The sequence below is a fragment of the Hippocampus comes genome, unplaced genomic scaffold (assembly GCF_001891065.2).
Source record: "Hippocampus comes isolate QL1 unplaced genomic scaffold, H_comes_QL1_v1.1 scaffold132, whole genome shotgun sequence".
Lineage (NCBI taxonomy): Eukaryota > Metazoa > Chordata > Actinopteri > Syngnathiformes > Syngnathidae > Hippocampus > Hippocampus comes.
Genome location: NW_017805467.1, coordinates 4779663 through 4792980, shown reverse-complemented (window position 1 = coordinate 4792980; position 13318 = coordinate 4779663). Strand labels below are relative to the sequence as shown.

The following is a 13318-nucleotide window of genomic DNA, read 5'->3' as shown; positions in this document are numbered from 1 at the left end:
GCAAAACAAACATCTAAGATTCAAAAAGAGAATAACATCCAGCTCTTGCTTGAGCTCTCTTCTTAGGAGATTCTCATTTTTCTCCTCTTGGTCAATGCTATTGTGAATGCCAGGCACCAGATGGGTCCCTCCGCCCCGTTACGTGGTGCTTCTTGATTTCCATCCTTCGCAGCTTTCTTACCTCTCTAGCGCTTGAGAGTGTGTGTGTGTGTGTGTGTGTGTGTGTGTGTGTGTGTGTGTGTGTGTGTGTGTGTTTGTGTGTGTATTTTCATGTGTGGGCGTGCGGCTGGAGTCTGTGCCAGTAGCGAAACAGATTGCATGCTGACGTGTTTTTTTTTTCCAAGTGAAGGAATAGCAATGAGGGGAAAATTTCTTAATTTTCCTCTTTTTCCTTGAAGGATGCTCTCTTTCATTCCCCACATGCAAATTTACAGCACACGTGTGACCACACGTGTGTTCTCGACTCTATTCCTCTCTGACAGGCTGGAGTTAAAGCCACTCCATCATTGTCAGTGATGCTGTCTCCTGCTGATGTGACAGGGTGGGAAACGAGGTTGACTTGGGCCAAAGTTGTGTTTTGCCACACGGCAGATGGGGAAGAAATCTAACTCTGCGGCGAATGTTGTTTTAAATAGCAATGGGATCTTCCAACATTGACATTGTACTCTCAGTGCAGACATCTGCAAGACATTCAATTCTACGCAGTCTAATTCAATAGGATTTGATTACGGTCTGTTGAATAAAATTTCTGCAATCTAATGAGGGATATTTGCTCCTTTCCATCAGTGGATTCTGCTTTGTTAAATGTCCGGCCGTCCTACTTAGTGTTGTTCATATCAGTGTCAAATAATTTCTATACATTCCCGTTAATTAGGACTTGTGACCAGGGATTGCATCCGAGCCCACGATACCGGTTGCCCCGTGTGAGCGCATCATTTCATAACAATATCCATCCATTATCCGAGCCGTTTATCCTCACGAGGGTCGTGGGCGTGATGGAGCCTATTCCAGCCATCTTCGGGCTGTAGGCCCTTGCTAATCGCTGGGGAGACAAAGACAAACAACGACCATCCACACTCACAATCACATCTAGGGGCAATTTCGAGTGTTCCATTAACCTAGCATGCATGTCATTAAAAACACCAATTCCATTGAAGTTGGGATGTTGTGTAAAACGTAAATAAAATTGTTTTACACAACCTGCCAAAGTCATTGGAATTGGGGTTTGTATTAGAATAACACTCACTCAAATAAAATAATCCTTCATGCGGTCGATGAAAAAAATTGTCGAGGAAAAGGCAGATGTCTCCTTCACGTATTTCAAGGCATCAACGGATTATAACTTTTGTTATCCTAGAGCTGTAAAATTTGGCATCCAGTTAAACTATCGAGTAGTAGTAGCGGTGACAATTGTGGAAATCTCCTAAGCCAGTTGAGTGGTTGCTTCAAAAAATGTGAAATCTATAATTTTGCACATCTTAAAATGCTGTTGCTAACCTCTTATATAGGTAAACGCTATCATAATCTGTACTTAAATCAAAATAAAAATACTTTGCACCTTGAGGCTATTGAGGTTGCCATGGAAAAAACAATTTGGAAATTTAAGTTGCAACCGCTGGTCCGTCACGCAAAATCGTGATGACAAAAGTGATTTTAGGCCGGTGAAAAAAATATATCGAGCTCCACGTAGATGTCACCATTTTTCTTGCAGCTCTTTTCCTCTGCCTTTTTTTTTTTTTAATTAAACCTCATCTCCGCCTCAGGCTGTCTCTTTTTTCATCTAGTCTGTTCTTTTTGTTCCGTGTGTTCCCAAAATTGACTGGTCACATGGCAGATGCATCCTGATGATGTAAATGAGAGCAATCACGACAACAGCCACCACAGGGCGTGAATGATGAGATCAAACAGACAGCATATTTTGATTTGGCATACACACATCTTGTGTCCGTGTGTATAACGTGTTCATTTTCTTGTCTTCCTGCAGATTCTAAGTAACAGGAAAGGGCTGCTGCCAGAGCCGAACCTTGCTCAGGTGTTGACCAGTATGACAAACCCTGCAGCCTTACAGATCCTCATGAGACCTTATCACATTGGGAAAAGGGGAGGTGAGACAGTGTGCAAGTGTGCAAGATCCGAACACCAACTCAATCCATTCCATGATGCTGGTTGACTTCCAAGTTGTCCTATTTTAAACACAATTTCCCACTGATAACTCCGGTAATTCTCAGATAATTTCTTCAAATGGCAACTAGTACCGCAACCACAACCGTAATCAACAGTCTAATCAGTCTGTCACGTTTTGCGTGGTGGTAGTTGGAGGACCCCAAAAAGCAGGGAGGCAGGGAGGAGCAGGGTGGCTGACCGACAGTCACTTGACAGCAGTACCTTAAGTGAGGCTTACAGTTCAGGGCTTGACATTGCGGCCAATATTTCCCCAATATGGAACGCAACGAAGGACTCTGTCAGTCTGTCAAACTGCAAATCTCTGAAGTGCCAGCATATTAAATCATGCCTTTATAAATTAAACAAGTCCATGTCTGGATATTTTATCACGTTCACAACCCGCTACGCATTTTGGCATCCAAGACTGGTCAGTGTTGCATGTTGAGTTATAAATACTGTTGGCTACCGCTGTTGTAAAACACAATATGAATATGGACAGTTGGTTATCCAACTCTCAACGATCACTCGCTTAAAACATGGAAACGGATGTATTGTGTCCTTTGCCCGCCGATCACTGAGATCACTCGTGTCGTACACCAGGCAGATACTTGTGATTGAATATTTGTATTATTGTTTATAATCCTCTCAACCTTTAAGGTTCCAACAGGTAGGGTTAAAAGAGGAACATACCATTGACCCCTCCTCGCGACCCTCAGGGTTAAAAGTCTAGCTCCACCACTGTAAATAGACGACTGTTTGTACAAAAACTAAAACCAACTTCGCTTCCAATTACATTTGGTCGTGTCACACGAGTGTGTGAGCTGAAGTGCAAATGAACTTTATCCAATGTCGCCATGGCAATGACAACAAGAACCTCTGCCTTATCACATGGAAGTGTTCACTTATTAAGCTATTAACCCTGGTAGTATTTTGTACCATAATGGTAGATAGCTCTCGCATTCACCAAAACAGGAGTCAATTCTGACATTAAATAGGATTCATTTTTCAGTTTTGTCTTAGAGAGGCAGGTGTCTGTAATTTTAACATTCCAAATTCATGCATGATAGCCTCATTTGACAGGGTCTAGATCGGGGGTGTGAAACATACGGCCTGCGGGCCGGTACCGGCCCCTAAAGAGGTTCAATCTGGCCCGCAGGATAATTTAAAAAGTGAAAAAATGCATTAAAGACACAGAATGAATATTTTTAATAAAATCCAATTCGTGGATTATCCGCTAGGGGCAGACCGTTTTGATCAGAGTAGAAGAAAACATTGTTTTGATCAGAGAAGAAAACAGCAGTCTCAATCCGTCCCTGAGACAGACCCAACACAGCAGACGGTATCAATGCGCCAATGCTTCTTTCTACCAAAACAAAGGAAAGACATGATAGTTTGGTTATTTATAGCACAGTATGGTATGATGTTTATGGTCCGGCCCACTTGACATCTACCGAGTCCGTATCTGGCCCACAATGTGAAATGAGTTTGACACTCCTGTTCTAGATTGTCCTTCGGTATGAATGTTTGTCCATACAGTATGTGCCTTGTGATTGGCATCTTTACCTGCCTACTCATCAATTTCACAAAATTGAATTAATAATAGTGGAACTGCTGATAATGTTGTTTGTATCTAAAATAGTACACTCAATTGCAACGTCGAAATATTTACGTTTCCACCAGTAGACAATTTAACCCCTGCTGAGAATTACATTTGTGGTTGTTCATCAGTTTGTCTCACAATGACTTTAATGCACTAATTAGACTTCTGAAGTCTCATAAGGATGCGGTTGTGTTGTGCAGTGTCGAAAGGAATTCCCTCGTCAATCTGGAAATGGCAACTGTGCAATCTCAACATGAATAATCTTCTGAATTTGATGGTTGAGGGCTTTCCTGAGCTCATTCTTTCAGCAGTACTTTTGCTTCAAGCAGTTTGGATGATAATCAAAGACTCCCCGAAGAGTCTGTTCGCCTTGTAGGGGCTTCGTTATTTGATTAATAGTTAATCAGGTATTAACATGAAATTGTGTGACATTAGCGGGACAAATGAGAGCCGGAAGAAGAGTAGATGAGAGGTGGGGGAGCTCTCTTTGAAGCAGAGCACACAATTAAAGTCTAAAATTAGGCCCTTGATTAAATGTTAAACTTTCTCTACCTATTCTGGAGGTAGCTACCATTAGCTTTGACTCTTTTTTTTGCATTTATTATGAGGTGGCATCAGGTTCACATAATGTCACTGCCCGGTGAAAAACACGTATGTCCATTTTTGTCATTTCAAATATTTTTCCCTTAACGCGTTTCGGATATCCCATTAACGTGTTTTTCACAGGACAGTGACAATATGTAAGTCGCATGGCGACACTTGCTTGGAGGAAAGTGCTCTGATGTCTCTTACCCAGAAACAATCGGCATTCAGGAGATTGTATTCATAAAAATACTCCACTTTTCGTTAAGGCAATCAACACTTCCACCTGTATATGCGAATGACATCAAGATACAACATACTAATGCTCATTTCTGATTGACCCTGTCACAGCATGCCATAGTGTCCTATAGCAGCTCAAGGTTGAAAGTCTGTTTTTCTGTTTATCAGGGAAGTATGGCCGCCGCATGAACTTGCCGTTCCTCAGGCCGCCGCTCACCGCAGCGCTTCTTACACTTGGAAAAGCTCATCAGGTTACAACCACATCAACCTGTGTGCGTGTGTGTGTTTGTGTGTGCGTGTGCTTGTGTGTGTGTGTGTGTGTGTGTGTGTGTGTGTGTGTGTGTGTGTCTGTTTTTTGTGTGTGTGTGTGTGTGTGTGTGTGTGTGTGTGTGTGTGTGCGTGTGCGTGCGTGCGTGCGTGCGTGCGTGCGTGCGTGTGTGTGTGTGTGTGTATTCTTGTGCGTGCGTGCTTGTGCGTCCCTGTTTGTGTGTGTGGTCATACTGTATTTTAAAATACAGGGTTTTACTTTTTCCTTGCAGAATGCCATGTTTGGTAATGGACTCATTCTTCAGAACCTCCTGCACATACAGCTTGCTCAACAGCAGTTATTACACATTAAAGACAAGTGCATCAGCAGTGTAAGATACACGTGTGTGTGAGGGTGTGCGTGCACAGAGAGTCACTCAAGCGAATATGCTTTTTTTTCATTTCAAATCTCATTTCTCATCACTATCTTGAACCGAGTTGTTCTCTTTGCCTTATGTTTTCAAGGTTTTACTATATACAGCGAACCCTTGTTTATCGCGGGGGTTACGGTAAAAAAAAAACAACCCACGATAGGCGAAATCCGTGAAGTAGTTAGGTTTATTTTTTACAAATATTACACAACACAATACTGCACTATAGAATAAAAAAAATTAAATTAAAATCAAAACATTGTCATATAAATAACAATCGTTTTTTTAAAATACCGTCAAAATGTCATTTTAACAGTTAATATGAGGTTGGACACCTTGTGACTCACAGTCCCTCTGACTTTGCCTCTTCATCCTGACGCAGCTCTGCTTTAGTGTCTTTTTCTGAAAGAAAATCATAGTTATGGGTAATTGTTGGGATATCTCTTTTTTTTTTATATATCCTGACGCAGCTCTGCTTTAGTGTCTTTTTCTGATAGAAGATCATAGTTATGGGTAATTGTTGGGATATATCTTTTTTTTATAGATATTCTCATTCAAAACTTGTTTCATCCGCAATTCACCGATGGCACTGGAAAAGAATGGGAATCTGGATCACCAGGAGAACCATTTTGAAACGGTACACGTACACGTAAGTGTTGTGTTCTTTGACGTGTGTGTTGTGATACTACAACACATTAAGCAATATAAAGTGTCATTTATAGCGCTGTGCTTAGCACTCGCAGACATTTTCCTGGGAAAAAAGAAGTCAACTCTCGGATTGGGGGAGTGATAACAGACTAATTGATAGGATAATTGATTCTTAAAAGATTGGTTAGTGATAGTTCTACATGGGAGTTGTACTCAATAAATTATAATGCATCATTCATAAATAGGAGAAAAGGAGGCATTAAAACCATTGAATCATAGAATAACTCAATTCATTGAATGCATTATTATTATTATTATTATTATTATTATTACTACTACTAATAATAATAATATTGTTAATAATAATATTGCTTTGAAATCATCCCAATGCCCAGCTCAGCTATTTGGTGGAGCGTCCCACTTATCTGCGCAGATGTTGTAGACCCCAACGTGCCTGCTCTGCCCATGTCATAAACCACCTCTTTACACCGCCATGGTCACACTGTGATTGCACAATTTGCGTACCACATTTAAAAGGAAAGAGAGGAACTGTTTTGATTGCCCATGATTGAAGTTAGCTGAGATCACTCCCACAACGGCGCAGATCTCAACTATACGGGGTCTAACTAACCCACCTTCGGCATAGAGTTACCCCATCCAGTTACATTGGACTAGCTATTTGGATATGTGATGTATCTGAGAGTACAGAAATAAGGATGAAAAAGAGTGATCTGATTATTGAATTAATCATATGTTAGCATGCATCGGTAAATGTTATACCAATATTGTGCCCAAGGTATTTAATACAAAATGTTTCACGTTTTTATGGTGCACACTGTTGGAACCTCGAGGATAGAAATGTAAAATATTTTGGAACTACAGCATATGTGGAACAGATGAATTACAAGTATGTTCCGATCAGGGTGTGATGCTACCGAAACCCGTCATCAATGAGTGTGATCGGCCGATAACGATCCCACTCACGTGGATTTGGTGTTTTAAGATAAGATGAGAAAACCTTTATTTGTCGCACGATGGAGAAATCCGCAATTTACAGCAGCAACATTTGGAAAAAACAGAAATGGGCGCTGCTCTAAAGGTAGATCAATTTTAGAGCTACAACTACCGATTTTTCTTGAAAAAAAAAATAATGGGTTGATTTTTCTTTATTTAATTGATTAATCAGATAAAAATTTTCATCCCTTTTTTATTATGTATTTATTATTCGAAAACAGGAAATTGTATCAAATAGACATTTCAGAATATGCACAAACAAATTAAGATTCAGTTACTATGATGGTCTGTAAAATGTCCGAAAATAGGCGGAAATGTTATTTTCCCCAAGGAAAAGCAGCTTTTTGCAAATGTCCTATATGCATTAAACACATCCTCACGTTTAAATAGAGCCTTGTATTCCAATCAGAATGAAACCACATTACCAAGTGTACATTCCTGTTGCCAATCCTGCTGGAGAATGAGTATGACATTAATGATTTAATCTTTAATTTCATAGAGTATAAATATAATAAAAAGTTGTCGAAGAAAAACAGCAGTGCTTCAAGTAGCATCTAGGATTTCAGCTGTAGTTTTTCTCATCAGTTTTTCCTTCCATCTCCTTTAGGCCCCCAGTCTGCTCGGAGATCCAGCGAGGTTGCTGATGCAGAAAACTTTACCTCTGCGGGCTCCAGGCCTCGTAGCAGTTGGGAAAGGCCTCCTGGGAGACTCTCCCTCAGGTCAGTAGACTGCTTGTAATGTAAAGTTGAAGTGTAATTACTACAAACAGTTGAAAACATGTTGTAGTAATTCATCTTTGTGTTTTTGTTAATACAACTTTTATTGATTTTATTTTTCTGAATTCCATGTCCCTGTTAATTGACCATTGTGTAGACTTTAACAGCATATAGTTTCTCTCTGGGGCAGTAAAACAACTCCCGGAAAGCAGCTGTCACCCCCCCCCCCCCACCCCCATCTCAACCAAATGATGGGTGGTTTTTATGTAATATCCTTCATCTACCGTGAATGGTCACTTTTGTTCTGCAAATGTAGCAGTTACAAGTTAGTGCTCCTGTTAGTTAGTTAGTTGGTTAGTTTAATTATTTTGGTTGTATTCCAGTCATTTGGCTTCCTGGGAGGTTCCAGTGTTAATATGGGTAGCGTATTTTCCGCACTAAAAGGCGCACCCAAAAGCCTTCCATTTTCTTAAAAGCTCACAGTGCACCTTAAAATCCGATGCGCCTTGTGTATGGTCATTACGGTAATATGTCAACCCCAAATGGCTCCTTGCTAGAGACATGCTTACAACGCAGAGTTCAAACTTAAGGCGATCGGTTTCGCAGTTGAACACGGAAATAGAGCAGCGGCAAGAGAGTTCAACGTTAACGAGTCAATATTATAACTTGCTGTTGGTTAAGTGAACTGTGTCGCTGCTTTATTAAATAAGTTTTACTGACATCTGATCGTCGCTATATAAATCAGGGTGTAGTGTAGTGTAGTGTTATGTTGGCATTTCCTTGAGCATAGCTCCATCTAGTGGATGCATTGTAGATTGTGTCTTATAATGCGCTGCGTCCAACATATGAAAAAAAAATTACAAAATAGGCCATTCATTGAAGGTGCTCCTCATAATCTAGTGCGCCTTTTAGTGTGGAAAATGCGATCATTGTAATTTACAGTCAGTGTCAATTAGGGGTGGGCGATACATAGTTGCCCCCGTAATGTGCAATTTTACTTTATCTTAACTCGTTGGTCTAAATGGATAAGATATTCAGAAGATGGATGGGTGGATGAATGGATGGATGGATGGATGGATGGATGGAAGAACACAGTGTGTTGTGCTGTTCGACAGTGGAGGTGGAGGTTAATGTAAACTCAAAGTTGATGCTGCCCTCTCCATGAGTCGTCACTTTACCGTGGTAGAGGGCTTTGCCTGTCCCAATCATACTAGCAGATAGGTTGTCTGGGGCTTTATGCCCCTGGCAGGGTCACCCATGGCGAACAGGTCCTCGATGAGGAACCAGACAAAGCATGGCTCAGAGACCCCCCTTATGGTGAGTACAATTATTGGACCATGTTTTCTCTTGCTCAGACGCAGGTCACCAGGCCCCCCTCTGGAGTCAGGTCTGAGGGTGGGGTTCACTGGCAAATGCCTGGTGGCTGGGCCTGCAACCATCCAACAGACTGAATTGACTTGGCATTTGGATTTACAAATTGTATTGGATGTGGAACGTCACGTCGTTGTAGTGTTTTATGGTATTATGCTTGGCTGCCTGATGTGTACTTTTTCTGAGCCTCTCTGTTCTCTTTACATTAGTTTGCATACGGAGTTGTGAGTATTGGGCATGAGAGCATACTGCTACTGCTAGCGAAAAAATTGCTTTTTGATTATGTTTGAGATGGAAACCCAGTCTCCTATGAGCAGTCTAGGCTGTGTAGAGACAGCTGAGCTACAGGCGACAGATGCACTGATGGACTTTCCTCCTTGCACGATTAGTAAGAGTTCCATTCTCTCACTTTTTCTTTTGCTGTGTGTTGTTATTTCCCTTTGTCTCTTTCACTGACAGAATTTTGCCACGAGCCTGTGTCAGCGTCACCCTGCAATGGCACAGTAGTGGTGTCAGCAACCGGGGTGATGCCCTACTTCCAGTCCCGATCTGGTGGAGGAGAACAAAGCAGCATCCAGTCCATTTGCACTCCCACTGCCACCTCCTCTTCTTCTTCCTCCTCCAGCTGTGGTGATAGGCAGGCTGTCCCGCCAGAGGTTGTGATGCAGGGACAAAACTACTCTTTGGGAAGTAATAACTCAGTCCTATGTGCAGCTCCGCCTAAACCCCAAGGAGGAGTTTTCACATCCACTGGGCATCACAACAGTTCAGATGGCTCCCCGCCGACCAACATGGTAAGCACATCCAACACAACACTCCTTGTACTACAGTATTTCCCGGGCCTCACTCACGTCTTGTTCGCAACTTATTCAAACGTTCCGAACATAGAAAAACATGACTATATTAACTATTTGATAATTATCTCAATTTTATTTCTGTCAATTAACCCCATGATCAACCAGGAAGATGTATGTCTGCTGCTTAAAGAAGTCAATCAGACTATCTGGTTTGCAGACCAATTATTAGTGGATTACTTAAAGTTCATATATAGGGCCCACCACATTATAAGGTGCATAGAACAGAAGCTACAATAATGACGAGAGCAGTTACGCTATGCATCTACTCGATCAGTGATTGGCAACCCAAAATATTGAAAGAGCCATATTGGACCAAAAAAACAAAAAACAAATATGTCTGGAGCGGCAAAAAATTAATCGCCTTATAATGAAGGCAACACATGCTCTATGTATCGATCTTAGCCTATTATCAACACAACACAATGAGCCTTCATGATTAAAAGGGTTTTTTTCCCTGCAGTGCATCCTGTAGAGCAGGGGTGCCGAACCTTTTTTGACTGAAAATCTACTTTTCGATCAACCAACCTCCCGCAATCGACGCGTTACTGCACATGCCCGCATACGCACGTGCCATAATGCGCATCAGCCATAACGGCCCCTAAAATCATCGAGGCATGGGGTGCACTTTTGCAGCGTGTTAACTATCGTAGCTCACGAGTACCATTTAAAAATACTTCTCTCGGCCCTCTAGATTCCGATTCTTCGCCAGTACCCATATTGGACCAAAAAAAAAACGCCGTTTTTTTTTTTTGTTTTTTTTTTTTGTTTTTGTTTTTACAACAGCCAGCTGCCTGGCATCCTGTCCTGCTAATAGAAACGTGTGTCGCAGGCTATGACGCAAATCCTCATTGACAGAAATGTTGAAATTTAATATTTATTCTACTAATTTTTACAGCATTGGAAAATATTAAGAATGTTTGTGTCATGTTTATCCTCACACAGAAACCATATTAAAACAAAAAATATGTTTTCCTCCCCCATTTTTTTTCCCATTTTCAAACATTTTTGAAAAAGCTCCAGGGAGCCACTAGGGCGGCGCTAAAGAGCCGCATGCGGGGCTAAAGAGCCGCATGCGGCGCTCTGGAGCCACGGGTTGCCGACCCCCGCACTAGATGGAGCTACGCTAAACGGAATACAATACAATATAATACAGCTTTGTTTAAATAGAGCTTTCACAACCGCTGCAGCTAAACCAAAGCGCTTTACAGAACATTTAAAATATTACATCCAATAAATCAGAATATTGATCCATGTATAACATTTTGAGAAAATTTAATGCTTTTAGGTGCGCCTTACAGTGAGGAAAATATGGTAATTATATATCCGATGCTTTCCATTGTTTGCATTTGTTATCCAACTTTACTCTTTTATACATTTTCTCATTGGCATGCTGTTTATTTACTAATTCTTCTTTCCTTCAAATACATACATTGTGGCAGTGTGTGATTAACAGCTTGAGTCTCTCTTCCTTTATAAAATGAAACCATAACAGTGTTTTCATAATGACTTATAAGAGTTTGATATAAGAGTTTGATTGGCCCATATCGCGGCACCAACACCAAAACCTTTCCATCCCCCTGCAGGCCTCTATGTCCGCCATCTCTGCTGGCCTACATCTTTAAATGAAACTCTGCTAATATCCTCTTTCATTGTGATTGATTGATATAATCATGGTGCCCAAGTTCTTAGGAGAAGCAAATCCCGAATCCCAGGGCTGTCTCCTCAAAAGTTTTTTTTTTTTTTTTTTAATGAAGGGAAAATGTAATTAACAGGGAGCCCAATCCTCTCAGGTCCAGAAGCTTCCTGAAGCGCAATCAATTCAGTCATTGTGACTTTGCGTGAACATCAGCATGTGGTGCGGTTGAGGTTAAATACATTTCTTCAGAAAAGTAAAGAGCAGTATTAGCCACTTCTGTTTCGATGCACACGCTAGTGATTCAACTCGCATTCAATGTCAAATTTCTTCTCTTTAGGTAAACATCGGTCAAAATTCTCTGTTGGGAGAGCCCCCCAAAGATGTCAGACTGCCCTCAAATCCATACCTGAATCTAGCCAGTGTCATGCCAGGGGTTGTTCTGCAAGGTACTCAGATTGGAACACAAACCAAATCATTTTGCAGACTCAGCTCTGCCACGATGGTAGTCGCTCATCTTTCATAGACTTATTGGGTCTCAGCTTTGGTGCCTCTACCTTTCTCCAGGGTCACTAGGCGGTAAAGCCCAAGCAGGGCAGCCTGCGTCGGCCATATATGGCAGCTCAGCGACCCCGGTTGTCTCACAAGGTGGCGCCTCCTACTCCCACAATCCAGCTGCTCCCACCACTGCCTCATACAATACTGACACTTCCTCTGACTACAGCCACTACAACCAGGCCTACACACAGGTAATGTACAATGAACACAATGTGGAAAGATCTTGGATTCCGTTAGTTCTTTCTTCCACACTTTGTCATGATTTACGTCATTCGTTACTGTTCCATCATATTGTTGTTTCCTTGTTTACTTGGCCTGTCTTTTGTTTCCCATGCTTTCCTTCATTCTTGTTTTGTTTTTGCTTAGTTTTCAGTCTTCCTATGTTCCTTCCAGGGTTATCTTTATGGTCATAGATGTTCCTTCATATCATCCTTTTACCTGGTTCGTTTTTTTTTTCTTATGCCACTCTGCTCCTGCTCTTATTTGCCACAGTGGTACCAGCACTACCAAACGGGACAAGGCTACAACTCTGCAACTCCACAGGTCAACACAGCCACCGACTACACCAAGGATAACACACAGGTAATACACACACTTGTTTTGGATTTGTTTTGCTGTATAATTAATTAAAACGACAGTTTAGTATCAGAGATGAAAGTCCTCCGGATTTTCCCGGAATTCCGGGTTTTTCAAATTTTTATGAAAATCTGTCCGGAGAATTGAGGAAAATTTGCCGAAAATTAATCCGGATATTAGTTGACAACATTAAACGAACACGCGTTTTGAGTTTGTTGTTTTGCTTTCACGAGCGGAGCCGTGTTGAAACACTAACACTTGAAACAGTAAAGAGATTTTCGTCTCTTTATAAACACACTTGCTAAACCCCAGTGGAACGAACAAAAGACACCGTGGACAAGACAGTTGTCGTAAAAAATATATTTAGACAAAAAGGGAAACACACAGATTGGCAGAAAAACGTGTCCGTCCGACTTCGAGTGTCATCTCGGCTAGCTTAGTTTAGCTGTTGTCTTGTGTGACGTTGTTGCGTCAGCGCTGATTGGTTGAAATCAAAAGACGCGCTTGCGTAAATGTTCGCGCTGACGCACGCACAGCAGAGAGCAGCGGACAAGCAAGAGTGGCGTCGCCACAACAGTAATAATATCCTCGTCTTGTATTCTCATGGCCTCGCCATATCTCTGAGATTTCGAAATTTCGGCGAGAACGGAAGCCACAAAGGATGCATGAGCCCGATCACTTAA

The 13318-nt window shown here is 41.5% G+C and overlaps 1 protein-coding gene across 1 annotated transcript in view; it reads left to right on the top strand.

Moving 5' to 3' along the window:
• raver2 (ribonucleoprotein, PTB-binding 2) overlaps positions 1–13318 on the top strand; it is a 48090-nt gene that overhangs the window by 29220 nt on the left and 5552 nt on the right. Inside the window, exons 6-13 of the mRNA XM_019875178.1 lie at positions 1985–2105; positions 4754–4836; positions 5125–5223; positions 7532–7643; positions 9471–9805; positions 11842–11950; positions 12069–12250; positions 12552–12641. Of these exons, the coding sequence (XP_019730737.1) occupies positions 1985–2105; positions 4754–4836; positions 5125–5223; positions 7532–7643; positions 9471–9805; positions 11842–11950; positions 12069–12250; positions 12552–12641 (1131 nt within the window). The remainder of the gene's footprint in view (positions 1–1984; positions 2106–4753; positions 4837–5124; positions 5224–7531; positions 7644–9470; positions 9806–11841; positions 11951–12068; positions 12251–12551; positions 12642–13318) is intronic.